The sequence below is a fragment of the Podarcis tiliguerta genome (assembly GCF_965153285.1).
Source record: "Podarcis tiliguerta genome assembly, chromosome: Z".
Classification (NCBI taxonomy): Eukaryota; Metazoa; Chordata; class Lepidosauria; order Squamata; family Lacertidae; genus Podarcis; species Podarcis tiliguerta.
The window spans coordinates 33,069,130-33,095,707 of record NC_139553.1 but is presented as its reverse complement, the minus strand read 5'-3'; the positions used below and the strand labels follow the sequence as shown (position 1 = coordinate 33,095,707).

The following is a 26,578-nucleotide window of genomic DNA, read 5'->3' as shown; positions in this document are numbered from 1 at the left end:
GTGGGCTGGTCCTGGTCCAAAGTACGCAGATGACCTATCTGGCTACATGTCATCACCAGCTGCAGGATTTGAACTCCTCCCCAAGAATACACACAAAAACCCTAACAGGCGATAACGTGGGTGGGGTCAGACCAGACTGGTTCGTACAGGCCCCAGATCCGAGAGTGGCTTTTACTTTTTGCCTGCAAGGATTTCCAAGTCTCTTCCTGTATCCAGTGATTAAATGCTTCCCTTTAGCCTAGCCTCTAGGTTTTCTGATCTTCCTCTTGGCAACCACCTTTGCTGTTGCTGCTTCTTGGCACTGATTTAGAGGCTCCCTTACGCAGGAGGTGGCTTCCAGAACAAATGGAAAGCTGGCCAATGATGACTCATGCTCCGTTTGCTCTCTGGGTTCTGAGCTATGATAACAAAAATGACAGACCTTAGTGTTGGCAGGTAGGCACCCCACCCAGACAATGAGTTCACAGCTCCCATTGCTACCCTGCGGGCAGGCAGGAGATTAGATTGAGGCAAAAAAGCAAAGGCTGTACATCCCAGATTGAGACAATGCCTCACGGAGCACAAACAGGAATCCGGGCCTATATTTACTCTGAACATTCAGGGCTTACCTGCACTTACCTTTTGTTCCCCAATTTCCAGGCACAGAAACGTCCCAGAAATGTTACTCTAGTTTAAACCCATACAAATGAAACACACTTCTAAAGCTGCACCAAGACATTTGCATGTGATTGATCTATTCCAGGAACATGGGTGTAGCCAAGGGGGTGGCAGGGAGGAGCAGCTGCCCCCCATCAATAAAAAGAAATAGAAATACATAGGTAATTGAGGTTCTGCTCCTCCCAAGAAAAGGACTGCCCCCTCCCAACAAAAATCCTGGCTATGCGCATGTCCAGTGGTAGGAAAGTTTTACAGCGAGGGCCACTTTGCCTCTTGGGAAACCTTCCAGGGGTGGGCTGAAATGGAGCCAAAAGGGGGCAAAGCAATGGATGCATCCCTTACCCTTACAGTAATGCAGCCTTGGGTCCCCAGATGTTGTTGGCCCAATGGTCAAGGATGCTGCAACTTGCAGTCTAACAACATCTGGGGGCCCAAGCTTGCTAGAGCCAGCAGTAGGTTACGTTCAAGCAGCCCAAGGTTTCTTCACACACCTCTCTCCACCCAGGCAAGCAAGACACATTATTGCCTTTCAAGGGCACATTCCAGGCAGGCAAAACCACTCAAGGAGGGCATGGAGCAGAGCCAATAATTTTATTATAATTATTATTATTTATTTGTGCCCCACCATTTTCCCAGACCAGGACTTACACAAATTGAAACTATACAGATAAACTACAAAAAGTTAAAAGATGCTTATTGAAAAGTAATGAAACCTCGATAAAATTAAAACAATATAAAGAAGAGGTGTTGCCTGGGTAAAGCACTGAGGGCTGAATAGGCCCCTAGGGCAAATACCTCACCCTGATCTACTCAGAGACATCCTTGTACTAGCACCCAAAATAAAAAAAAATATGCTGCCCTGCCAAGGCAATGAAAACAGTAAAAGTTTGGTATTCTTAGGACAAGCAAGGTGGGCACTAGATGGAATCAAATATTCCACCCCCACTGCACTTCCCATGCCTTTGCTTGCTCTGTGAAAGCACTTTCCCTCTCCCATTTGCAGGACAGAGGGGTCCTTTAGGTTTCTTCCAGGATATTCCAAAGGTGAGAAGGCGCGAAATGGGAAGAAAAGATGAAGCAGGTAGGAGATGGCATCAAGGATTAATGGGCCAGCAAATGGTCATCCGTAGACCTCACCTTACTCAGAGACTTTCCGTTGCCAACTCCTGTAAATACAGGGTATGGCAGGGGTTGCTAGCCTGGATCCCATGGGCACACATATGCCTCGAAAGGACTTCCCTGGTGCTTGGGACATCCTCGCCCTTTGCTAAAATTAGGCTTGATGTAAGGACTCTGCTATAGCAAACTGAACTGCTATAGCCTCTGATGTATAGATGTAAGATGAGTGAAAATGCAACAGCATCCTAAAGATTGGATTGTAGCCAATGCTAGTCCTACTCTAAGTAGACCTACTGAAATTCATAGGCAGGTCCAGGGCTTTTTTATTTAGCTGGAACTCAGTTCCAGCACCTCTCAAGTGGGCACCACTGCAATGCTAAGAGAACAATGGAGGCGTTCATGGTGAGTTCTGGCACCTCTTTTTCTAGAAAAACTGTACCGGGCTGGTCCATTGAAAACAGAGTACAATTTAGTTGGAGAAAACACAGTGCTCACAGCAAGGTTTTAGGAGATACGTTGGCCCCTTTTCCTGCCAGAATGCTCCCAAGATGAACAACAGCAATCATATCACTAGGGATAAAAGAGGATGGCAGTGAAGAATTGCATGCAGATCCAAAAGAACAACATGCATTTCTGCTGCCCAAACCCAAAGCTGTTTCCTCTAAACCATGCTAGTGCCATGAAGAAAAAGACCATGTTGTAGAGCTAGATTCCGCAATGCAGTGACCGTGGGAACCACAACACCTTTGAAGGCCCTCACCAGGCCCCCAGTTCCTCCTTATCTTTTATTTTTAGGCAAGTTATTTTCACTTTGTTGTTTGCTCTTGCGGTTTGGGAAGCGGTTTCCTCCTCCTTTTTTGTCTGTGTTTTACTTGGGGCTTGAGCAGGGAAGGTTGCTGTTGTTTCATCTGTCTAGGGCAGAAGTTCTGAGCCTCACCAGTCTTCACTTCTGCAAAATGGGTATTTTGTGCTGCCTATAACAGCTCTTCAGATTCCCAAATGTGCCCCCAGGCCCATAAAGATGGGGGACCTTTCTCCTAGTGCTGCTTCTGTAGGAAAGCCAACTACCTGTGTGCTACATAAGGGGCCGGCAGTCTAGATCCAAGACCAGGTGGTGCACGTGAGGGGCGTAAGATTTCACTTGCTCAATGTGCAGGATTTTAGTCCTCCACTGCTTCCCGTCCAAATCCTGAAGCAAAGTCCTGATCTGGATTGCTGTGGCCTCTGCCCACCTTTGCCACTCGCCCCTGGCTGAGAGAGCCAGGTCCTTCCTTCCTGCATCCTGTAGAATACTGTGGTCTGCAAGAGCCACCTTGTCCTCTTGTACGCTGGACACCGCTTGCACTGGAAGCTGCTTGCAAGGTTGATCCTGATGTGGCTTGTGGTGCAGCCTAAGGGCATTCACTGGAAAGGATTCCACATTCTGGTGGATATGCAGGATCCCACCCACATCTTTCCGCAAAACCCGGCAGGCGACTGGCCATCCTGCCTCCGACGTGGGGATCAGTCCCAGATTCACCCTGTCAGCCACATCCCACAGTTCCAGCTGCAAACAAGGAAAGAACATAGACAGTTGTGTTTTGCAAGTTTGAGATTTGTCCGCATCACCTACCCTGACTGGCAGCGGGTGTCACGCAGCTCAGGCAGGAGACTGGTCTTTTGTGCACTTTTCCTGAGATTGTTTTAACTGGAAATGCCAGGGATTGAACTGAGGACCTTTGGCGTACAAACCGCATAATCTATCACTGAATGGAAGAGGAAGAATGAGAGCAGGCATAACAGAAGGAAAATGTGAAGGGAGACTTGTGTTTTTTTTTGTTTGTTTTTTTTAAAAATTGAGATGCAGAGAAGAATGCAGAGAAGGCAGCAAAGGGAAGTCTGGGCTGCTCTAACAGATAATATAGCAATTCTCACCAATCAGGCTCCAGGAGGGAAGCAGAATCAGCCAATCAGATGCGTATATATTATTGTGTAAATAATGTATATAAAAACCTGAGGTTTGGGGGGAAATTCAATCAATGTTTTACAAGCTGCAATAAAGAGCATGAAATCACTACAGAACTCTGAGTAGATTTCAGTTTCTTTGACCTTACCGCCGTGGGTGACCCTGCTTGGGAGTACAAGATTCCCAACGGCTTCACTCACAAGGGTCTTAGGAATGTGCAAGCCCACTCTCCACGACAGGTGAGAGAACTGAGATAGATTGCACCAAGCCCTGGTCTCATTAGACAAAGTGTTCCACCAAAAAGGCTCTCCCTCTGGTTGAGGACAGCTGGATATGTTTTGGGCCAGGGACCACCAGTAGGTTGCTTCAGAGGGCAACAGGTGAGAAACTGAACTGCTGGACAATCAGAGACGAATAAAACTCTACTTCATTAATACAAACAGGTGGCAAAGATCAACCCCCATGTCAGGGCCAATGAAGTCAGAAGACCCTGAATCCTTTATGCACTTAATAAATTAGGCACCATTCAAATTACAATACCTTCCCATGGTGACTTGTAACATTTAAAACCACATTAAGTGGTTTTACACAACATAATCACCATCCTAGCAGCAGCAATTAACAAATTACAAATCAATGCATCACAGCCAGCTACACCAATGTTAGAATAAAAAAGAGGGTACTGTCTATTAGACACCCACATCTGGAGCAATGCAGAACACACAAACAAGGCTTTTTAAGGTTCCCTAAAAACTACCAAGGACAGCATATTTCAAGGGGAGAGGGACACAGCTGAAAAGGCCCTGTTCCTTGGACCCGGCTGCCAGACTTCCTTCCTGCTTGCTTTGCCCTGACAATTATTATTTTATATCCTGCTTATTTACTGTTTACTGATGTACACAAAAAAGCTTACATAACAAAATACAAAAGCAAAACCTTGTAATTAAGTAAAACCTTTTTTAAAAAGCAGAACCATTTCAAAAAGAAAAAGTAGATGGCACTCAACCATAAAAGCAGCGGCTGGAACCAGAGTAAAAGCAAAGTTCTGAAAAAAGTGTGCCTAAATAGAGTTTTCAGGAGAGGTTGTGATGGGAGGGAGGAGAGTGTGTCTTATCACTGTATTTGCAGGATTTATCAATGCTGTCATTTGTTGCCATCTGTCTGTCTCGAGAGACAATGGAGTGTGCCTCTCGAGGTGAAGTCAAACCACTGCATTAGCAGCGCCAAAATGACCTCCCCAGGGCACAAGCCTGGGCAGTGTGTAGGAAGGTCCTGGGCTGCTCCAATAAGACCCTCCTTCTTGGCCTCAGTGATGCAGTCCAAAAGAAAGCAGAGCAGTATGTTTGGCTGCAGGACTTGCCGGAAGGAGGCATACAAAGCACCATCCAACCATCTTAAGTAGCTATTGATAGCACGATCTTCCACAAACTTGTTTTAAAGGTATCCAAATTGGGAGTCATTCCTGCCTCCCATGAGAGCAAGCTCTCTAGTTTTAACTATGCACTGTGTGAAGAAAGACTTTCTTTTGTCTGCCGTTAATCTTCCAACATTCAGTTTCTGTGACCCTTCCATATTGTTGGATTACAGCTCGCATCAGCATGGGCAAATGTCAGAGGTGACGAGAAATGATAATTTATTCATTCTATTTAGGTCATTTCTACCCCTCTTTGCTCACCTTCTGATTATCTCCCTGATGAATGAGGCACCGATCCTGCACACGGTTCAGTTGCAAATTCTTCTGCAGTGCTTCCACGGCATGCGGGTTCCACTCGCAGGCATGGACAAAGGCAGCACCAGCATGGATGAGGTATGGTAGCGTGAAATAGCCAATCCCTGAAGACAAGGGGGAGAACAGCCACTTGTTATCTTACAGAATACCTTTAAAAGTGGGTTAGACAAATGATAGGGTGATATGGCTACTAGCTCCCCAACCAGAGGCAGCGTGCCTCTGAATACAAGCCGCTGCGGTGCACAGGTAAGTGATACTGCACTCTTCTCCTATTGGTGGGCTTCTCAGAGGAACCTGCATGGCTGCAATGTAGAAAACAGGATGCTGGACTAATGAACTCTGGATGTGATCCAGCAGGGCTCTCTTTAGAAGCCTTAGTTGGCAAAGCAATGGGTCAAATGCTTCTTGCTAGGGCTGGAGAATCATGCTGCCAGCCACAGCACAGGATGCGTGGGAAATGTAATTCAACTTTAGGAGGGCTAGACCCCTGGGAGAAGGAACCAAGAAAGACCACAGAGAAATCAAGCGAACTGAGTTCATGTTACTTCTATACATGGCTCAAGACGCCCACCGGGCTTCAAGACCCATCTCTGGATGGCTAAACTATTTAGAAATAGGCTGTGCCCCAAATGGGGCTGCAGAAAGAGACAGCAGCCGCTTTGCTGCTCCCTCGTATCGCAGTATTTACCAGCGTAGAGGTCTACCACCACTTCCCCAGCACACTTCAGAGATGCTATTCGCAGCTTCTCGGTGATGTTTCCTGGAGACAGCATGCACTGTGTCACGTCAAACATGTACCTGTGGAGGCAACCGAATCAGAAGATGTCCCCGAGGAATCAAACTTGTACTTGTTAAGTACTTGTAGTTCTTAACCAACCCCTATTTAGGGTGGGAGGAAATTCAGAGCATACAAGGATTCTTTTCTAAATACTGTGCACATATACAAACAAACAAGCTTATAGCGCAATGCCTACACGTCTACTCAAAAGTAAGCACTGGATGCAATGGGACTCATTCACAGGTAAGTATATATAGGACTGCAGCCTTATCTACCTTTTGCCCTGAGAAGTGAAACATTCACCATACCCTTACCCCACTCCAATCTTCACCCAATACCGCAGACCAGCTGAGTTTTCCAGAGCCAACTCAAAAATCTCACTACATGAAAATGACTGCAGACTTCAAATTTACCCTTTGCTTTTTTTAGAATTCATTGGAAGAAATAGCTACCATATTTTGATGGGCACATTTAGTTCAGCATAAGATCAGGCCAAAACAGAGAGAGGGGGATGAGACTTCTGGGCCTCTCAGCTGAAAGATCAGCAACTTCTGGCTCCTCTCCTTGAATTCTTTCCATTCCCATCTGGCCATTACTGTATAAGAATTCTGTAACCAAAAATAAGTTTGCTTTTTCCTCTTCCCTCCCACTCCCTTTTCTTTTTGTGTTGGATCTCTGAGATGGCAAGCCTGAGGGCTGGGTCTCATTGCTGACACTTGTAAGCTGATCTGGCTAAAGACTGGGGTGAATGAACACTCCTTAAACACCTTAAACTTTCTAGGCTTTAGAAGAGAAAAAGTCTTAATTAGACTCCATTTTTCAGTGAACTCAAAGAAAGAAGACAGTGTGGTGGAGAAAATATTATACTGCATCTCTCCCTTACCGAATTCCATTCTCTACATGTTCAACCCAGCCATCCTCCCCCAGCAACAGGGTCACTGTTGGGGATCGAAACAAATCTGACTGCACACGTCCGCGCTTTGCCACACGTTGGGCCCCGAGTGCACCAGCAACCACCTCCCAGAGCTCTTGTCCTGAAAGAGAACAGTTGTAATGGGTTTGCTGAGAAAGGAAGAAGCTCAGAATGGTCTGGCACAATGCTGTGTTTGTAATTTACCCAGCTCTCCCCATAGGGGGTCTCTGAAGCTCTCCTCACTGAACAGGACCAGATCCCCATGCCGTTGCCAGGAGCGTGGTAGATCTCTCTCCAACTCTTTTGACCAAGCAACTCCATGGCTCAACACCAGGCACTGCAACTCATCATACAGTTTCTGGATGGGAGGCCGGAATTTGGCCGCTTTTGAAGGAACGGGATTCTGCAAATGGGGTGCAAATGATTAGCCAGTTTCCTATTTCCTACACATGCCACACACCACTTTCAAACCCTATCCGTTGGCAGCAAGCACCACCTTTATGGTAAAAAGTCTAAAAAATTGTTTTGCAGATCAACACCTGGGAAATATTCACCTTATAGCCTAAATGATTCCCAAAGTATAATAACAGCATGTGGCCCCACCACTACCACACAGTCATACTGTGGCATCAGAGATCAACTGATGGCATCAAATAAATGAAGCAGGTAGGAAGCAGAGAAGAGGACAAGACAAAGGCAAGAAAAGAGGGAGGCAGGCAGGCTTGATAACAGTCATTGCCAAGTGTAGTGACAAACCTGTAGGTCATGAAATAAAAGCAACCTGCCAACAAGAACTTGGCTCACCAGAATCCATGTTAAAGCACAGGTTTTCCCAGGCAGGATACTTTCCTTCAGCTGATGCAGGTGCTCTGCTGTGAGCTTTTGGCCCAACACAGGCAAGGCCATGGCACCATCAGGAAGTTTCTGCACACGGTAACTGCTGTCCAGGAAACCCTCTCTTTGCAAAAGTTTCCTGCAAAACCAACAACCTGATGAGCTCCCAGAGAAGACTATCGACTAAACCTACAGAAACTCTTTGCTATTGTGGCAGGGAAGAAGATCCAAGAGGGAGGGCAGGGAAAGCTCTTTGTCAGCTCTGTCAGAAGTAGTATTGTGCCATGATTACCAAGGAGGGGGCAGCTAAGCTTCATGGGTGAGAAGATGAAAAACCTTCTGGCCTCTGAGATGCACTAGAAATGGCCGACCTGAGTATCCAAACAGCCTCTACGAGGCCTGTGTGCTTCACAACTGTGAATTGGGGAAACAGGTATGTGCTGGAGAGGATGGAGAGAAAAGATGCTAGACTGCAGGGATGGGGGACATTTTCCAGACTGAGGATCACATTCCCTTATGAGCAACCTTCCAGGAGCCATATGACAATGGTGCATGGAGCCAGAAGCAACAAATGTGCCTTGTGCTGTAGGCCACACAACACTCAGATGTTACACACACATATCTCTCATCAAGAGGAATTGTTAAATTTCAAACATGTGTCCCAGCCAAATGAAAGCTAGGAAGGGTATGACCAGGGTGAATCTCAAGGGCTGAATAAGAAGGGCTGTGTTTAGTCCCTGGGCCTGAGGTTCCTCATTCTCATGCTAAAATTGTCTCTCTTGACTGGGATTTGGGAAGAGGTCAAATGCACCGGTAAAATGAACATATAACTAGGCAAATGCATAGTTCTCTGTATTTATTTGTGGGCAAGTCTTTCTTCCTTTCTCTGCCGATCCCCCTTAGCAATGGCTAGGATCTCCAGCACTGGGTTGATACCTTCACTTTTGGCATTGCCTTTTTCAGACATAAGAGTAAAAGGTAACTCTCACTAAGAAAGCAAAGTGGTACCCTCAGAGAAATCAAGGCGTTGTGAGCTAAATAAGTCTGACTCTTTGCCACTGGTAATCCTAAACCACTGAGAAATAGGCCTGTTCATTTCTACAAAAGCCTCACTTCCATCAACATAGCATCTCCAGTTTACTGATGACATGCATGATGAATGTACCTTTCTTGAGCATTTATTTCATTTCCCCCACCCCACCTCCTAACACCTGTCGCCATACCTGAATAGCTGAGCAAACTGTGGCTCAATAACAACAGCTGCAGTACCACAAGAACATGAATCTTCCGCGTTCATCTTATCGGGAATGGGGAGGGGTTCTGCCTAAAACAGAGTATTTATAAACAGCGAACATCATGGTGGTGTACAATAAAACAATTAAAACAGAACAATGCTGCACACTACAAAACAAATGACTAACACTGAATATGCATATCCCATCACCCCCGATGGATCTAGCTAGCATTCGCCGCAAAATAAAGTTTGCCCACGTAACTCATCAGAAGACTCCTGGGGGGCTTAAATGCAACTCCTCTTTACACGGACTGCACACAACAACACAACAAGGCAGTCAGCCCAGGGAGATACCTAATTATTCATTTTTTGCTTCCTTTGTTTCTGCAGAAGGGGATAGAAGGCTTCAGATTCCCAGCAGCAAACGCCACTTTTTGAAAGGTGGGCAAACCTCAGGAACTACGATCCTATCTATGTATTCGGACTTGGGAAAGATTCGGACCGGACTCGGATTTCTAAGGAAACACGCGCAGGAGCGAACTGTGCACTTCCTTCCTCCATACTCGTTGGTTGGTTACTATGGCCACCACAGACGTGAGTCCTTCTATCCCTGCGTACTCGTTGGCTGGTTGCTATGGCCACCGCAGACGTGAGCCTGTCTAGCCCTGCAGACTCTTTGGCCGGTTGCTATGACCACCGCAGATAGGAGCCCGTCTATCCTTGCAGACTCGTTGGCCGGTTGCTATGGCAGCCGCAGACAAGAGCCCGTCTATCCCTCTGCATTCGTTGGCCAGTTGCTAAAGCTGCAGTATGGCAAAATGCCCGAAATTCTTTTAACACTGTACGTAGCGATACATACAGGAGAAATAACCCACTCATGCGTCTCCTCTCCTTACGTAGCCCTTTTGTTAGTGAAACGGGGTATCTCTACTGTTTTGTTTGTTTGTTTCTGGAGTGCATGCGTTCTGAAAACCTTTGGGTCTGAACTTACTCATGGACTCCATTCCCCATCCCCGCACAGCATGCACCACAAAAATCACGGATCCACGGCTTCCTGGCCATTCCATGGCCCAAAAACGTGGTTCTGAAGCATGGATCCTCATGGATCCTCACACTTTTTGCATTGAGCCACCCCAAACTCACCGTCAAATCACACATCATGTCCAGGGGCACAGCCTGCACCACAAAAAACTCGGATCCACGGCTTCCTGGACATTCCATGGCCCAAAAACGTGGTTCTGAAGCATGGATCCTCATGGATCTTCACACTTTTTGCATTGGGCCAACCCAAATGCACCATCACATCACACATCGTAGCCAGGGGCACAGCCAGCACCACAAAAAACTCAGATCCACGGCTTCCTGGCCATACCATGGCCCAAAAATGTGGTTCTGAAGCACGGATCCTCATGGATCCTCAAGCTTTTTGCATTGGGCCAACCCAAAGTCACCGTCAAATCACACATCATGACCAGGGGCACAGCCTGCACTACAAAAAACTCGGATCCATGGCTTCTGGGCAACTCCATGGCCCAAAAACGTGATTTTGAAGCACGGATCCACATGGATCCTCATGCTTTTTGCATTGGGCCACCCCTATCTCACCATCAAATCACCTGGCAACTCCATGGCCCAAAAACGTGGTTCTGAAGCACAGATCTGTATGGATCCTCACGCTTTTTGCATTGCCCCCCCCCCAACTCACCGTCAAATCATACATCATAGCTAAGGGCACAGCCTGCACCACAAAAAACAAAAATGTCTTCATCGGCATCCAGTGTTGGTGCATAAGTGCTTACAATAGTAGCCTGTTGGGGTTTTTTTGAGCTTTATCCGAAGGGTTGAGAGTCACTCAATTCCAGTAGGAACTTCTGACAGGAGCTTCACAAGGTCGTTTTTCATAGCGAAGCCTACCCCATGTATTCAGTGTTCTTGTTCTGATAAACCTTTCCAGAATAATGTGAAGCCTCCTTTTTCTTCCTTCAGTTGTCCCTCGCCTGCTCTTCAAGAGTCTTAAAGCACTGCACTATCAATGTTAAAACGTCGCAGCTCTCTTGCCATGATGGCAGTTCGGCGTTTAGGACGTACGCTGTCTGTGTTATCTGACAAAGTCTATATATTCCATGTTCCAAAGTTCAACTGTATTTTATGACCCCTGGGTGGTGACCCCACTGGGCACGGTAATCCAGTCAGGGAAAAAGGGAGACAGACCATGTTTAGGGCACCGTTTCAAGCCCCTCCCTGTTTTCGGGGCGAGCAGAGTGGATCCTAAAAAGGGCTGCTCAGTCACAGATACAGCTGCCGAGCTGCTCAACTGCCTCGTTCCTTGAGTCAGAATGACTGAATCTGTATCCACCACCCATGTGCTGGTTCATGACTAGGGGCTTCCAGATTTCACATTCCTGCCCCCGTAACCATTTGCTGAACGCCATGGCACTTTGGGGGATTGGGTTGGGTTTTTGGAAGACACCTGTGTGTAAATTTGTTTTATGTGTGTAGATCAGTGCACGCTGACCAACGCACAGTCTTCGCAGTAGGGCTCTGTTCTGATGGCATGAGTAGTCACGACGAACTGGTGGATCCTATCTGCTACAGCCTTCATCCGCCTTTACAGCCATTGTAACACACCACTTGTTATCATCCACCTGTTCTGCCTTTGAGGACTTCTTGGATCATTCTTTGCCTAGCTCCTTCCCTGTTATGTACTAAGCTTGGATCCTAGAACAATAGGCAAGTAGGATACTAGAATGCAACAACTGATTGGCTTGCAGGAAAAGACCAATCAGGCTCCAGGAGGGAAGCAGAATCAGCCAATCAGATGCGTAAATATTATTGTGTAAATAATGTACATAAAAGCCTGAGGTTTTGGGGAAAATTCAATCAATGTTTTACAAGCTGCAATATAGAGCATGAAATCACTACAGAATTCTGAGTAGATTTCATTTTCTTTGACCTTACAGCCGTGGGTGACCTTGATGGGAGTACAAGATTCCCAACGGCTTCCCTCACAAGGGTCTTAGGAATGTGCAAGCCCACTCACCACGACAAGTGAGAGAACTGAGATAGCTTGCACTGAGCCCTGGTCTCATTAGACCAAGCGTTCCAGCAAAAAGGCTCTGGCTCTGGTTGAGGACAGCTGGATATGTTTTGGGCCAGGGACCACCAGTAGGTTGCTGTTAGATGAGCGCCACACTCTTTGGGGGGTGTATTGGAAGATAATTCCCACAGATAAGAAAGGTCATAGACTGTTTAGGGTTTTAAAGGTCAGCACCAAAACCTTTAACCTGATTCGATACTCCACCTGCAGCCAATCCAGCTGATGAACAACCAGCTGAATGTGGGCTCTCCACAAAGTCCAAGTAAGAACTCATGCACCTGCATTTTATACCGTGTGGAGTTTTGTAGCAGTCTCAAGTGTAGCCCTGTGTATGTATGTATGTATGTATCATCTATCTATCTATCTATCTATCTATCTATCTATCTATCATCATCATCTATCTATCTATATCTATCTATATCTATCTATCATCTATCTATCTATCTATCATCTATCTATCTATCATCTATCTATCTATCTATCTATCTATCTATCTATCTATCTATCTCTATCATCTATCTATCATCTATCTATCATCTATCACATTTATACCCTCCCCTCCCCGGTTCAGGGGTAGAGCAAGTTAAAATAGTCTAGTCTGCAGGTGACTGTTGCATGGATCACCATGGCTAGGTTGGAAAGGGACAGGTACGGTACCAATCGCCTAACCTGACATGGATTAAAAAATGCCAGTTTGGCTACATTTGTGACCAATGCCTCCACAGGGACAGAAGTGCCCAGGATCACACCGGGACTCCTGATGGTGACTATTGTGCCCTATGAAGGGCTGGGAGCTGGCAAACAGAACTGAAATTATTCCGGCCCAGCCATTGGACCCCCATGTTTAATGGATTGAGATTCAGCCGACTGTTTCCTCCATCCCAGCACACCCACCTAAAAACTGTCCAATATATCCAGCGTAGCATCTGGCCAGGGCCACGAAACAGTAGATCCATGATGCTTGTGGTCAGATCTGTGGTTATGTACAATATATTTGAATAAAGGGTAAATTTGGGGTTCCCAAATGCAAAAATAGTGACAATCCATGAGAATCCGTGCTTCAAAATCACATTTTTGGGCCATGGAGTTGCCAGGAAGCCGTGGATCCGAGTTTTTTTGTGGTGCAAGCTGTGCAGCTGGACATGATGTGTTATTTGACAGTGAGTTTGGGGTGGCTCAATGCAAAAAGTGTGATGATCCATGAGGATCCGTGCTTCAGAACCATGTTTTGGGGCCATGGTATGGCCAGGAAGCCATGGATCCAAATTTTTTGTGGTGCACACTGTGCCCCTGGCTATGATGTGTGATTTGACTGTGATTTAGGGGTGGCGCAATGCAAAAAGCGTGAGGATCCGTGCTTCAAAACCATGTTTTTGGGCCATGGTATGACCAGGAAGCCATGTATCCGAGTTTTAGGTGGTACAGGCTGTGCCCCTGGACACAATGTGCAAATTGACGGTGAGTTTGGGGTGGCGCAATGCAAAAAGCGTGAGGATCCGTGCTTCAAAACCATGTTTTTGGGCCATGGTATGACCAGGAAGCCATGTATCCGAGTTTTAGGTGGTACAGGCTGTGCCCCTGGACACAATGTGCAAATTGACGGTGAGTTTGGGGTGGCGCAATGCAAAAAGCGTGAGGATCCATGAGGATCCGTGTTCAAAACCACATTTTCGGGCCACGGTGTCACCAAAAAGCCTTGGATCTGTGATTTTTTTGGTGCAGACTGTGTCCATGGCCATGATGTTTGATCTGATGGTGACTTTGGTGGAAAAATCATGAGGATCCGTGTTTTTAACCATATTTTTGTGCCACTGCGGCCCCACGAAACAGTGGATGCGTGATTTTTTTGATGCTGCCTATAGAGTAAGACATGATCTACAGTATCATAGTGGTTTTATTTAATTTGAATGAAAAAATCATATGAATTCATGAGGATCCGTTTAAAATCAGCTGGATCCGCCTTTTACCCTTTTCCCTCTAGGGGGATTGCTTGTTCTGTGTGCAATTTCTACAGCTACAGAAGGTACCAGCAAGATGCAAGTGAGATGGTAATGTTTATGATTATAGGATTGCTGAGAAGGTGGTTAAAAACAACAACAACAACAACAACAACAACAACAACACTCATACTGTATTAAGAATGTGTCAGAAGTGCTGTGCACACATAAATTGACAGGAAATAGGGCTTTCCGACATGTGGGATAATGCAGGCAGCAGCAGTGTCCAGTCCAAAATAGGGAAATGTCTGAGAAAATCCGGATGCCTGGTAGCCCATGTCAGCTATCCTGTTTTTGTAATTTTTCCAAAATGGGCTTTTTTATTTTTCCCAAAAAGTTGAACAACTTTGGGCAAAACTATTAAAAAAACAACTTTTCCCGGATTTTCACTGTTTGAAATATGGCAACCCTACAGGAAAATGAAGCAGACAGCAAAAAAAAAAAAAAAAAGTAAAATAAATTGTTTAAAAATTAAAATTACAATATATGGCGGATATTGCAGTATGTGATTTAGGAATATGAGTTCCAAGGAAAGGCAGGGAAGTCTTTCTCGGAACTAAGGGGGGTGCTGTCAGAGAAAAAGTACAGAAATTTTATAATTGAAGTATGTGTGAGAAGGGCTAAACAAGTGAATGTTGTGTTTGCAAGAGAACCACAACAGAAGGACAGCAACAGGTGCTGTTGCTATAACTTTTGAGTACAAAGAATGGAGGGAAAGATAAGAAAGTTTCTATGTCTTGTGATTAAACCAGTAGCAGCTGGTCTATGGAAGTACTGCCCTAAATGGGAACAACCGCTCCTTCGCTTCAAAGTGTAGTATTATTTATAAAACGTGTATGCTAACTTTCATCTGAGGATCTTAGAGTGGTTCACATCATAAAAACACAAAATGAGAACACAAAATACACAATGAAACAAAAACAAAGTACAGTGGTGTCCCGCAAGACGAATGCCTCGCAAGACGGAAAACCCGCTAGACGAAAGGGTTTTCCGTTTTGGAGGTGCTTCGCAAAACGAATTTGCTATGGGCTTGCTTCGCAAGACGAAAATGCCTTGCGATTCCTGGGGTTTTTTTTTCGCTCCCTACCCCCTTTATCTAAGGCACTAAGCTGCTAATAGCCTTTTAGCAGCTAATCCGCTAATCCCTTAAGCCTTTAATAGCCGCTAATAGCCGCTAAACCGCTAATAGCGCTAATCCGCTAATGGGCTTGCTTCGCAAGACGAAAAAACCGCTAGACGAAGAGACTCACGGAACGGATTCTTTTCGTCTTGCGAGGCACCACTGTATATAAATGTTTCATATTTTGGGTGCCACCCTTCAGCTACTTGCTGTTTGAGGTTGTGTCGCACTAGCCTTTCAACACCTAAATAAACATCCTGTTTGACTGACAATTGGAGTCAAGGCTGAACCCACAGTGTATTGGGGGTGGAACCCAAATCTTTCTCCTACAACCTTTAAGTTGCTCTGGGACAAAGAAGCCTGCTTACCTTTTCTTTGTGTTTGATGGAACATGATATACCGTATTTTTCCATCTATAAGACGCGCCCATGTATAAGACAGCCCCTATTTTTGCGGCAACAACCAATGGCCATTCCACCCTCAGCACCATCCGTGTATAAGACGCCCCCTACTTTTTGACATGGAAAAATACAGTATTTCTTTGACTTCTCTCTGTTCCCAAGCCATCCTCTCAGACATAGTTGTCGGAGAAGCCACCAGGGACAAGGATCTTGAGCAGGGACAGGTGAAAGGGGACAATGTCCTTACCATCTTGGACACATACGAACTCTTGATGGAGCAATAGGACAAGTCATGAACGACACAGCAACCCTGGACAATATCGCTTTGTCTTCAGAGGGCTTAGTTTTCATATCCTTGGCTAGGCCCCGATGAGTGTGACCTGTCAGAGGGGCCGCAGGGTTGTGGAGACTCTTTTCAGTCTTGCATGCTTCTACTTTTCTACTTTCTGTTTTCAACTCAGAGTCACTGTGACACGTTTTCAGCCTTTCCACAAGTTCTGCATTCTTCCCTGTAGCACAAAATCCCAACATCTTACCCTGTTGTGCCTTTTGGAAAACAACAACAGTAGGTCTAACAAAATTAATTATTTGGTGTGGATTATCATTAGTTCCTTGAGCTCATTCAGTTCTCCATGCGTACCCTTGTGACAGAAAAGGCTGACTGCAAACAGTTGACTGGCAACGGCATCTGATTGGCCAGAGTTCTGGGGGAGGGATATGATTGGTTTGGAGCAGTTTCAGGTTTGGAGAGGTTTCAGGTGGGAGAGGGGGTGAAGGGGTTCATTTTTCTTTTCTTTTTGTGGTATTTTTATTAAGTTTTCAACAAAAGTAACAAAAACAAAAAAGTGAAAAACAAACAGTAACAAATGCAATAACATCCATAAACGAAGAAAATTATACATAAAACCATATCACTTCCATAAAGTGGGATTCTCTGAATCCCATGACTTCCCTCCCCACCCTCCATTTCTGGTTCCCTAAATTTCTTATCAGCTGCATATCATTTCTACTCCAAATTTTACTAACCTCAGATTTCCTATACTATTTCTAAAATAATAAGCGCTCTTAAAATCCTGCCAATGTATTTATCTGTTTACAATACCTTTGCAAATACAGTGGTACCTCGGGTTAAGTACTTAATTCGTTCCGGAGATCCGTGCTTAACCTGAAACTGTTCTTAACCTGAAGCACCACTTTAATTAATGGGGCCTCCTGCTGCCGCCGCACCACCGGAGCCCGATTTCTGTTCTCATCCTGAAGCAAAGTTCTTAACCTGAAGCACTTTTTCTGGGTTAGCGGAGTCTGTAACCTGAAGCGTATGTAACCTGAAGCGTTTGTAACCCGAGGTACCACTGTACATAATAAACATTTCCCAGTCTTTTTAAATTTTCTTGTTATGTTGATTTCTGAACTTTCCAGTTAATTTTGCCATTTCAGCATAGTCCATTAACTTGGTTTGCCAGTCTTCTTCGGTTGGGACTGCTTATTCTTTCCATTTTGGGGCTAACAGTATTCAGGCGGCCGTCATAGCATACAGTGGTACCTCGGGTTACATACTAGCCAGGTGAGAAAGGGGTGCCCACTCATTCACCCTCCAGCACGGAGCAGCTTCCTTTGTCAGACTAGAAACCATGCTTAGGTGGTACTTGGGACCCTTGCCTGGCTAATTCAACAAATCTCTCTCATCACCAATGATAAATATATAGAAAGAAAACCTGCCCATGTGATGAAGACACAAAAACCTAGCACATGCAGGATGTAAAAGAATGAAAGTTTACTACTCCTCTCTCTGCCCCGTTTTCTCTCCTCATTTCTCTTCTCCAACCTTATACTGTCTGCAATATTAATGTTTCACATAAAATATAACTGACCTGTAGAAAGGACTTTATTATCTGAAAACAAAGATTACGTATGTATTTTTGTAACCCAGGAAAAACCTTTAATAAAAACAGTTTTTAAAAAAACAAATGGAATTCTTCATTAGATTTTAATGCTTGTAGACTAACCTCCCCAAGCTCACAACAATATGTTTTGTGTACTATTCCAAAAAGCATCTCAAAGCTTGCCCAGACCAGTTTGTACAGTACTGGTCAGCCAGAAAAATTGTCCAGTGCAATGGAGTCTGAGGTCTTGGGCTACATTCTTCTTTCCAAGAGCTCTGCAGGGCACCCTACTTGCAGACACAACAATCAATGCCTTTCTATTATCTTGGTGCTTAGAATCAAAACAGAGAGGAAAATGTGTTGCCCTGTTAAGAAATATATGGCTGGCATGTGTATCTAGGATACAATAAAGTTTAAAGGGTTTTAAAATCACGTAATTTGGATTTCTCTGTATAAAGCTTGGGTAAAATACAATTCTTAATTGTATTTCACTATTAATATACTTAAGGGACACGGATGGCGCTGTGGGTTAAACCACAGAGCCTAGGACTTGCCGATCAGAAGGCCGGCGGTTCGAATCCCCGCAACAGGGTGGGCTCCCGTTGCTTGGTCCCTGCTCCTGCCAACCTAGCAGTTCGAAAGCACGTCAAGTGCAAGTATATAAATAGGTACCGCTCCTGCGGGAAGGTAAACAGCGTTTCCATGCGCTGCCCTTGTTCGCCAGAAGCGGCTTAGTCATGCTGGCCACATGACCCAGAAGTTGTATGCCGGCTCCTTCGGCCAATAAAGCGAGATGAGCGCTGCAACCCCAGAGTCGGTCATGACTGGACCTAATGGTCAGGGGTCCCTTTATCTTTACCTAAAATACAAGGAATTGTTAGAACCCAAGACCCCATGGTGGCTGTCTCCCTTGGATGCCATCTCTGTAAAGAAAAAAAAATATGGAAAAGAACTATACATATAAGCAAACTATAAAAGAACATAACCAATTAAAATTGAAAATTTTTGAAGAAATTAGACAACACTGCATCGAATGGCTATAATATCACCAATCAAATGATGTATTTAAATGAGATAAAAAGGTGGGTTTTGAAAAAGAAGAATCTAAATTACAAAAAGAGTTATTACAAAATACAAGGAAATTATTATCAAAAACATATGATTTGTTGTTGGATTGGGAATTAAAGGATAAGTAAAATAGGTGATGGTAAAGTGGACCCAAGATGCCGGACACCCCATCCAGATGAATGGGAAAAACTGTGGAAAAAAGATATAAGATTCACAGCCTGTTGCACAATAAGAGAAAATCTCATGAAGATGATGTACAGGTGTACATGACCCCAGGTAAATTAGATAAAATCTACAAATTAAAAACCAATACTTGCTGGAGATGCAAGATAGGGGAAGGTACGATGTGGTGGGGATGTGAGAAGATCAACAGGTTTTGGAATGTGGTGTATGATGAACTTAAAAAGATGTTCAAAAGAACGTTTGAGAAAAAATCGGAAGCATTTTTATTAGTTATTTTAACAATTAACATCCCCAATGACAAGAAAAAGGTGTTCCTTTATGCCACTGCTGGCGCCAGAATATCAATTGCTAAGAACTGGAAAGGGGAAATAGTTCCATCAAAGGTGGAATGGCAAAAGTATGTGGTATGTGAGTTCATAGAATTGGTTAAAATGACAGCAGCTATTAGACAATAATCAAACCAGAAACTTAGAAAAGAATGGGAAAGTGTAGAATATATGATAAAACATTGTTCCAAAGTAAAACCTCTCATATGTATTGATTAAGTTTCACAAAGCTAAAATTCAGATAGCAAAGCTATTTATTTTATGTAAGAGTGAAAACATGGTTTACAACACAATAGAAAATGACATGTAAGTAGAGGATGCTGTCGTGAGGTGGTGGGAAGCCATGGGTGTAGTAAAGTTAATAAAGATGTAACAGACTATATATTGGATGCAAGCGAAATGTGTAATTGTTTATTGGGGAAAAAACCCTCAATAAAAATCAATTAAAAAGAAAGAAGGAAAGCCATGATTGTATCTCATAGTAGTCCTACTCAGAGTAGACCCATTGAGTAGTCTCTTGTCCTAAGTAGCCTCACAAGTGGTGTTGTGCAAGTAAAATGGGGCTGGGTGGGTGGGAGAAAACCACGAACATTTTGGAGCCTGGATAGCTCAGTTGGTTAGACCATGGTGCTAATAACACTCAAGGTCGCAGGTTCAATCCCTGTATGGACCAGCTGCATATTCCTGCATTGCAGGGGGTTGGACTAGATGATCCTCAGAGTCCCTTCCAACTCTACAGTTCTATGATTCTAGGTAGGACAGGATATCAACCTGAATGCAAATAAAATAAGCAACCGTTTTCTGGGCAGTGTTTCTTCTGGACATGCCTGTATCTTGGAACATCTATAGCCAGCTTTGTCAGGTGATGCTCTTTACATTCCTTCCTTTCCCCCAATTTTGTCACCCAGAGCAACTGAAAGGCACCAGAGTAGCTTAATTGTTTAGTAACGATGTATTGAAGAAAAAAAGTTAGGTGGAATGAAAACAAAGCCAAGGAAGTCCTTGAAAGGGAGTGAAGAAGATAACGGAACATTTGAAGATAACAGGAGCTGGAAAGGCAGCCAATCATGTTTCGTTGCGTCTTTTTCGTTGAGGCTGCTCACATTGCAGGATAATTGCAGTTGATTCATTACCTCAGTGTTATTAACCTCCAGTAAGGGAACCTATCATTTCTCAAGAGTTTTCGGTGGAGAAGGAAGGATACTGGAGCACCAGTGAGCGTTGGCAAGATTCGAGACTTGGAACGGGGAACTGGGCTGGCCGCAACCAAGGTAGAGAGACGCAGTTAAAATCTCAAAGGCAGGAGTCCTCAAACTTTTTAAACGTTCCATTTTAGCCAGGCTTTGGGCTGATTGTTTGACATCCTATGCCCTTTTAAAATGTGGTTCTTTTTTGGGGGGGGGGCGGGGAGATGTTATTGGGTTGTTGTTTTTATTTTGATTATATATACCGGTATATGGTGTTTTTGGATTTAGATTTTGTTCTGTGAACTGCCCTGAGACCTCAGAGTACAGGGCGGTATATAAAGTCTAATAATAATAATAATGACTCAGTGGCATTCATTTTGTGAAGAAACTAAAGTGTAGAACGATTATGCTGTAAGAATTGGAACTTTGGGGAAAGCCATGGAGCGGAAGTCCTACGTTGATTGATTGAATGTTAAATGTTCAACTAATATTTATTACTTACAATAAATAATGAGGGGGGGACTGTAGCTTTATGAGAGAGGGATGGAGGTTGCTGGGCTTGTTGGGGAGATGCGTGTTTGCAGAATAGCATTGAGCGGTTCTCCTGTTTGTTGCTGATTGAGGTGTCGGAAGTGATCCACCTAGGGGCTGGTTTCCCATGTTTGCATGCTGCACTCTTCAAAAAGGTTTCCTGCAGGTTGATCACTGGCATATCGGGAAGACATTGCTAGGCTGTGTAAGCCTTTATCTTGGTGTTACCAATTTCTGAATAGGGTTGTTGTGTGTTTTTTCTCAAAAAACTTTTTATGGAAGTTTTTGCGTTACAAAAAAAAATACGTCAACAGTGAATGGTAGATCTGTTGTCTCCACTTTCATTTCATAGTCTTTTTCACTGTTTGTTTACACTTGGTGCGAGAGGCCTTTGTCATAGACATCTTTCAGTTGGGGAAGAGATGGGGGTATTGTTCTGTTGCCTTTTATGAGTGTAGGGGTTTGTGTCAGCATCATGTGGGTAGTTCCTTTGTTTATGTATTTATTTATTTATTTTTATTGATAATGCAAGAGATTAAGGGGTTGAGCTTGGTTGGTTGCATTCAGGTGATTGCAGTGTGGCTTGTTTGTATGTGTGGGTGGCGGTGATGGGTGGGGTGTAGCTTGTTGGGTCAGGTTAGCCATGTTGAGTTGTTTGCTGTTGGGGGACATGAATGCAGGGGTTTTATGATTCCTGTATTTGTGGGTTTGGGGATACGAAATAACAGTCATGTGAAACACACACCACCCCTTTGCAGCCTGACTTAGCACAGTGTGTGTTGCTTCTCAGGCTTGGGCTGCCATTCACCCGGATTTTCCTGGACATGACTGGGATTTAAAAGGCGGAATTGATGGGCAAAGGATTTCGGACATAATATTGGGATATGGCTGATTGGGAAAGGTTATGCAAAACAGACTTGAAATCGCGGCATGTTGCACGCTGAAAGAAAATTATATGAAAATGATGTTCTGGTGGTATCTGACTCCTAGTAAGTTAGCAAAAATGTATAGAACAAGTACAAATCAAATACCTGCTGGAAACGTAAAGAAAAAGTAGGTACCTTTTATCATATGTGGTGGGCGTGTAAGGTAATAAAAGTTTTCTGGGAGATGATATATGATGAAATGAAAAAAAAATGTTTAAAAGAACCTTTGATAAAAAAACCAAAAGCTTTCTTATTAGAAATCATAGGTACAGTACTGACATCACAAAGGGGCAGAAAAGACTCTTTACTTACACAACACACCTGCTTGGGTGTTACTAGCTTAGAGGTGGAAGGAAGACAAAGTCCCTATCAGAGAGGAATAAGCTAAGCAGATGGACAATGCTGAAATGGCAAAGCTGACTGTAAAATTCAGGAACCAAGAGGAAAAAAACTTTTTTTAAAAGAATGAGGAAAAATTATAACATATCTAGGAGACCACTGCAAGCAGATGGAAACATTAGCAGGATTTTAATCTCACTTGTAAAGTAACAGATACCATGGATAATTTGGATTGACATAAAATAAAGACTATGGAATAATAGGCAGTTGTAAATGTTGATAATAGGACCCATGGAGGGGGTGGGGGGAAGTCACGAGATTCAGAGTAATCTCTACATATGGATATTCATTTGGAATGTTATAATGTTATATTTCTAAAATCAAATAAAAATAGTTTCAAAAAATATATAACATCCAGGGGGAATTTCCAAAAGGCATAACTTTGTCCTGGATCTTAGGCAAGTAAGTCCATCAAAAAATATTGTGGGGTTTTTTCCGCATTTTTGTAAACGGTGGTTTTCTTAAGACTCAACATTTTGGGTGTCTTCCTTAAAAAATCTCAACAACTTTCGGGGTGTCCTGGTTTTTCCAGAGGTGATGCACTTTAACTGGAATAGTGCCGTGCCATCAGTCTTGAGACTGTCTCTCCCTAGATTTTCACTTTCTCTGCCTTTTGCCTTCCTGACAGTGACCATGCCAGATACAGAGGAATCCGACCAAATCCACCCAGAGGAAGCTAGCACAGTATCCGCTCCAGGCCTTCCCGTATATTACCCGAATCTTCCATTTGGGGCGTCTATGCAACGGGCAGCCTATGGAAGGTAGGCAGAATGAGCTGGAACTGGTAGAACTGGCGTTAAGAAGGAATAATTGTATGTTCTCAGTAGGCTTAGAATGCTTGCAGAATTTCTAAAAATTCTGGTAGGAAGTAGCAGTAGTTCTTCCTCCTCACCCCCCCACCCTTTCATTGTTGTAGCTGCAGGGGGTGAAGTGACAGCTTTGTTTTAATTATATGTGCAAGCCGTTATGAGGCCTGGTTCTCTGTGTTTAATGGGCCATCAGACTTGCAAAGCAGGGAGAGCTTCATATGCTCTCCTGATGCCAGGGCTTAGGCTTAATCAGGTGTTAGAGGGGAGCCAGTTGTGGTGCCAGAGGGTCAGAGCCAAAGGACACATTGAAGCACACCAGAGCCAAGAGCAATTGTTGTTGCTTAGGCAAAGCCCCTAACCCAAAGAGGGAGCCGTTTTCTAGCCCATCCTGTCTGGGAAGAGCCAATGGCCAGCTAGGGTGTGCAGTGCCATTCCAGAGCCTCTGTTGTACTTTGTCACAGTTCAGTATCCTTCCGGGCAAATGAGAGTTCTGGAGACTCAACACATGGCCACGGGCACAGAGCTGTGGGTTCCCAGTTCATGGCAGGTATTTCTGTCCTTGCTGCCTGAAAGCAGTAGAAGCCATGCAGTGATTGGCCACCTTGTTTGTTGTCTGAAAGAACTGAATCTGTATTCTGATGTCTTCTTCCCCCACTCCCCTTACCTGCAGGTATAATCTTTGGGAAATGATCCAGCAGATTCGTCTTTTGGGCCCCCAAATGCCCCGGGTGCCTGATCGTCCAATACGCAGACCACGAATGAGAGGCGGAATGATAAGACAGCAGATGCCTTTGCTGGAACAGCCCCGCGTAATGCAAGGTGAAGTGATGGGAGAGCCACGAGCGCCCTTGATCAATTTCGAAGGTGAGAGGTTTCAAGTTTAAATGAGAAAGGGCATTGATTTAAGTGGTATAAATCACAGCACGATAAATTAAAATGGAAAGATATCCACAAGAAAAAGGATAACTCTTATTCCTATTGTTATCTGTTGCAATGTCTTAGCAGAGCAGCAAATTCTCTGGAAGTCAAATGATATAGTCACCTCAAAAGCTATAACATGGGACAGGATGGAAGCATTCTTATTAATAATTGGAGCTAAAAGAAATAGATACCTGTTCAGAAGTGCCAAATTATAAAGTCTTGACAAATACGAGACATAATTTAAAATGACAATTCTGATTGAGTTGCCTCTTGGAGATGAGGCCTTGTGAGATCTTAGGCAATGATTATTATGTTCCTTAAACATGATGCGATGTGGGGGGGGGGGATGGACCTTATGGGAGGACAAAGGGATCCAAACCATTCCTTCTGTGCCCTTGGCTCAGTCTCTGTCACCTTTCTTTGGCAGTTGAGGCTGCCCTCACAATCAGCACCACATATTGTGCTTCCAGGGGTGTGCGAGGCAATGCGTCTCTGCACTCTGACACATATTGCCTTGAGCCGCCTTCTGTCTGAAACACATAAAGCTTCATTCAAAGCTTCTCTAATCATGTATTAGGCACTGGCATGGGTTCCTTGCATGGTCATGGCAAGTAACTCCCACTTTTGCTTCTCCATCTATCAAATGTGCTGCTTTTGTAAGTGTGATGGTCTTTAATGCAGGTAGAGGAGGAAGGGAGCCCGCTAGAGGTTCACAGCGCAGAGGCATGGGACGTCGAGGCATGGGACGTCAAGGCATGGGACGTCGAGGCATGGGAGGTCAAGGCATGGGACCTCAAGGCATGGGACGTCGAGGCATGGGACGTCAAGGCATGGGACGTCGAGGCATGGGACGTCGAGGCATGGGACGTCAAGGCATGGGACGTCAAGGCATGGAACCTCAAGGCATGGAAGCTCCAGGGATAGCACCTAGAGGCATGGCGCCTCCTCAGGGCATCGAACCCCAGAGAAGGAGGGAACCCAAGCGCAAGAAGTCCAAAGACAATAACAATCAAGATGTGGAGCCCAGAGAGAGGGAAGAGGAAGATATGGAGCCCCCTAGAGGCGTGAAGCGCAGACGCAGGAGATCTCAAGAAAGAGAACCCCCAAGTAATAATGCCTGAAGGCATGGAAGCCTCCTAACGACATCTAACGTCCCAGAGGCAGCAAAGCCAGGTGCAAGAATACCCGAGGCAAGAAAAATTAAGGCATTGATATCACGATTTAGGTGTTTCTCAACAGCAGATCAGTGTGATGGGAGCCTAATCCATCTTGTTAATAGAATGCTCTGTTCTTTCGTTCTGAAAAATGTCTAACCAAATGGCATGTTGAAGACAGCATAGAAAATGGCTTCTACACCATCCTATGTCTGAACCAGAGCAGTACTGAGGGGAAGAGGGCTCATTTCCTCTTCTTCCTCCCCTTGTTTATCTTACTTCTCCTGTCATTTTGTTTACTTCCTTGAGTTTCAATTAAAAGTTGGGTTTAGCAAAACCATGTGGCTTGTTGTACATCTGCATTGCACTTGCTTCCCCGGTCACCTCATCCTCCCTTGTAGATCAAAGCTTAGCTTACGTTCCCATGAAGTCGTTCCCACACATTCTGCCTGTTGTGTCATCCCTACTGCTGCCCAATTATTTTTTCAAAGGCACTAGATTAAAATTCCCCTATGCTTATCTAACCAGCAAAGTAAAAGCTGACCCAGCCAAGGAACTCCTACAGCACTCCTGAAAAACGGGGCAGGATAGGGCTTCTTTATGGACTGCTAAGGAAAGTTTGTTCCATGACCACTGAGGAGGATCTGCAAAGTGTGTGCCCATTCTGTCCTAACATGGCATGTTATCAAGAGGACCCTGTCAGGACTGGTCAGGACACTCATTCCCTCCATACATGCACATGCATGCACCAACACAGGAAAGGGGGACCTTTGACCCGCCTGATGCTGTTGGACTACAACTCCCATCATCACTGGCCATGTTGGCTGGGGTTGATGGGAGTTGAGGTTCAACAGCCATGGTTTTCAATCAGTGTGCCGTGGCACCCTGGGGTGCCTTACATGATGGCCAGGGGTCCTGCGGGAGACATTGGTCTCTGTCCCTCTTACCTTCCCTCTGATGCTCTCTCGTATCTCTGTCTCCCAAAGGCTTGCACAGCTGTTTGTTGCAGCAGCCCTGGCTACCAGCTCTGCAGGCAAATGGTGCCTCTGGGGCTGGGCATGGGATGCTGTTTCCCAGGAGCTGAGGCAGCCTCAGAGTAAGTAAGTAAGCAGGCAAGGGAGCCCAGCCAGCCAGTCTGCCAGCCCTTGCTTATTCAGAACGGACAGACAAGTGGGATGCTGGGAAGGCAAACTCTGCACTGGCCTTTCTTGTGCTTGCTGTATGTGAAATATACTCAGAGCCGAGTGTGAATTTAATGCTCTTTATTCAGCTCATAGTAGCAATGAATGAATCTTTCCCCCAAATGTCTAGCTGTATATACATTATTTACACAATGGGCCCCGCGTGATTGGCTAATTCCGGGCTGC

At 44.7% G+C, this 26,578-nt stretch overlaps 3 protein-coding genes across 7 annotated transcripts in view; 2 read left to right on the top strand and 1 right to left on the bottom strand.

The window, feature by feature from the left end:
- Nucleotides 1–26,578, top strand: part of LOC310669890 (tigger transposable element-derived protein 1-like) — a 406,885-nt gene that overhangs the window by 369,988 nt on the left and 10,319 nt on the right. The gene's annotated exons all lie outside the window — the stretch shown is intronic.
- TRMT12 (tRNA methyltransferase 12 homolog) lies at nucleotides 1,234–11,427 on the bottom strand. Of its 3 annotated transcripts, none has more exons than XM_083424331.1 (8): nucleotides 10,915–11,427; nucleotides 9,199–9,299; nucleotides 7,946–8,114; nucleotides 7,346–7,544; nucleotides 7,112–7,262; nucleotides 6,139–6,248; nucleotides 5,397–5,554; nucleotides 1,234–3,322 (listed from the first exon to the last, which is right to left on the bottom strand). In XM_083424331.1, exons 1-8 carry the CDS (start codon nucleotides 10,996–10,998, stop codon nucleotides 2,852–2,854), a joined length of 1,443 nt encoding a protein of 480 aa, XP_083280457.1. In that variant the 5' UTR covers nucleotides 10,999–11,427; the 3' UTR covers nucleotides 1,234–2,851. The 3 variants fall into 3 exon arrangements, with proteins under 3 accessions (XP_083280457.1, XP_083280458.1, XP_083280459.1); XM_083424332.1 differs by lacking the exon at nucleotides 10,915–11,427 and adding an exon at nucleotides 9,564–9,780; XM_083424333.1 differs by lacking the exon at nucleotides 10,915–11,427 and adding an exon at nucleotides 9,564–9,753 and having other exon boundaries at nucleotides 9,199–9,295.
- LOC310669893 (uncharacterized protein) lies at nucleotides 9,882–25,548 on the top strand. Of its 3 annotated transcripts, none has more exons than XM_083424365.1 (4): nucleotides 9,882–10,050; nucleotides 22,956–23,088; nucleotides 23,807–24,000; nucleotides 24,739–25,548. In XM_083424365.1, the coding sequence occupies exons 2-4, from the start codon at nucleotides 22,961–22,963 to the stop codon at nucleotides 25,176–25,178; spliced, it is 762 nt and encodes a 253-aa protein (XP_083280491.1). In that variant the 5' UTR covers nucleotides 9,882–10,050; nucleotides 22,956–22,960; the 3' UTR covers nucleotides 25,179–25,548. The 3 variants fall into 3 exon arrangements, with proteins under 3 accessions (XP_083280491.1, XP_083280492.1, XP_083280490.1); XM_083424366.1 differs by lacking the exon at nucleotides 9,882–10,050 and adding an exon at nucleotides 20,055–20,555; XM_083424364.1 differs by lacking the exon at nucleotides 9,882–10,050 and adding an exon at nucleotides 21,647–21,991.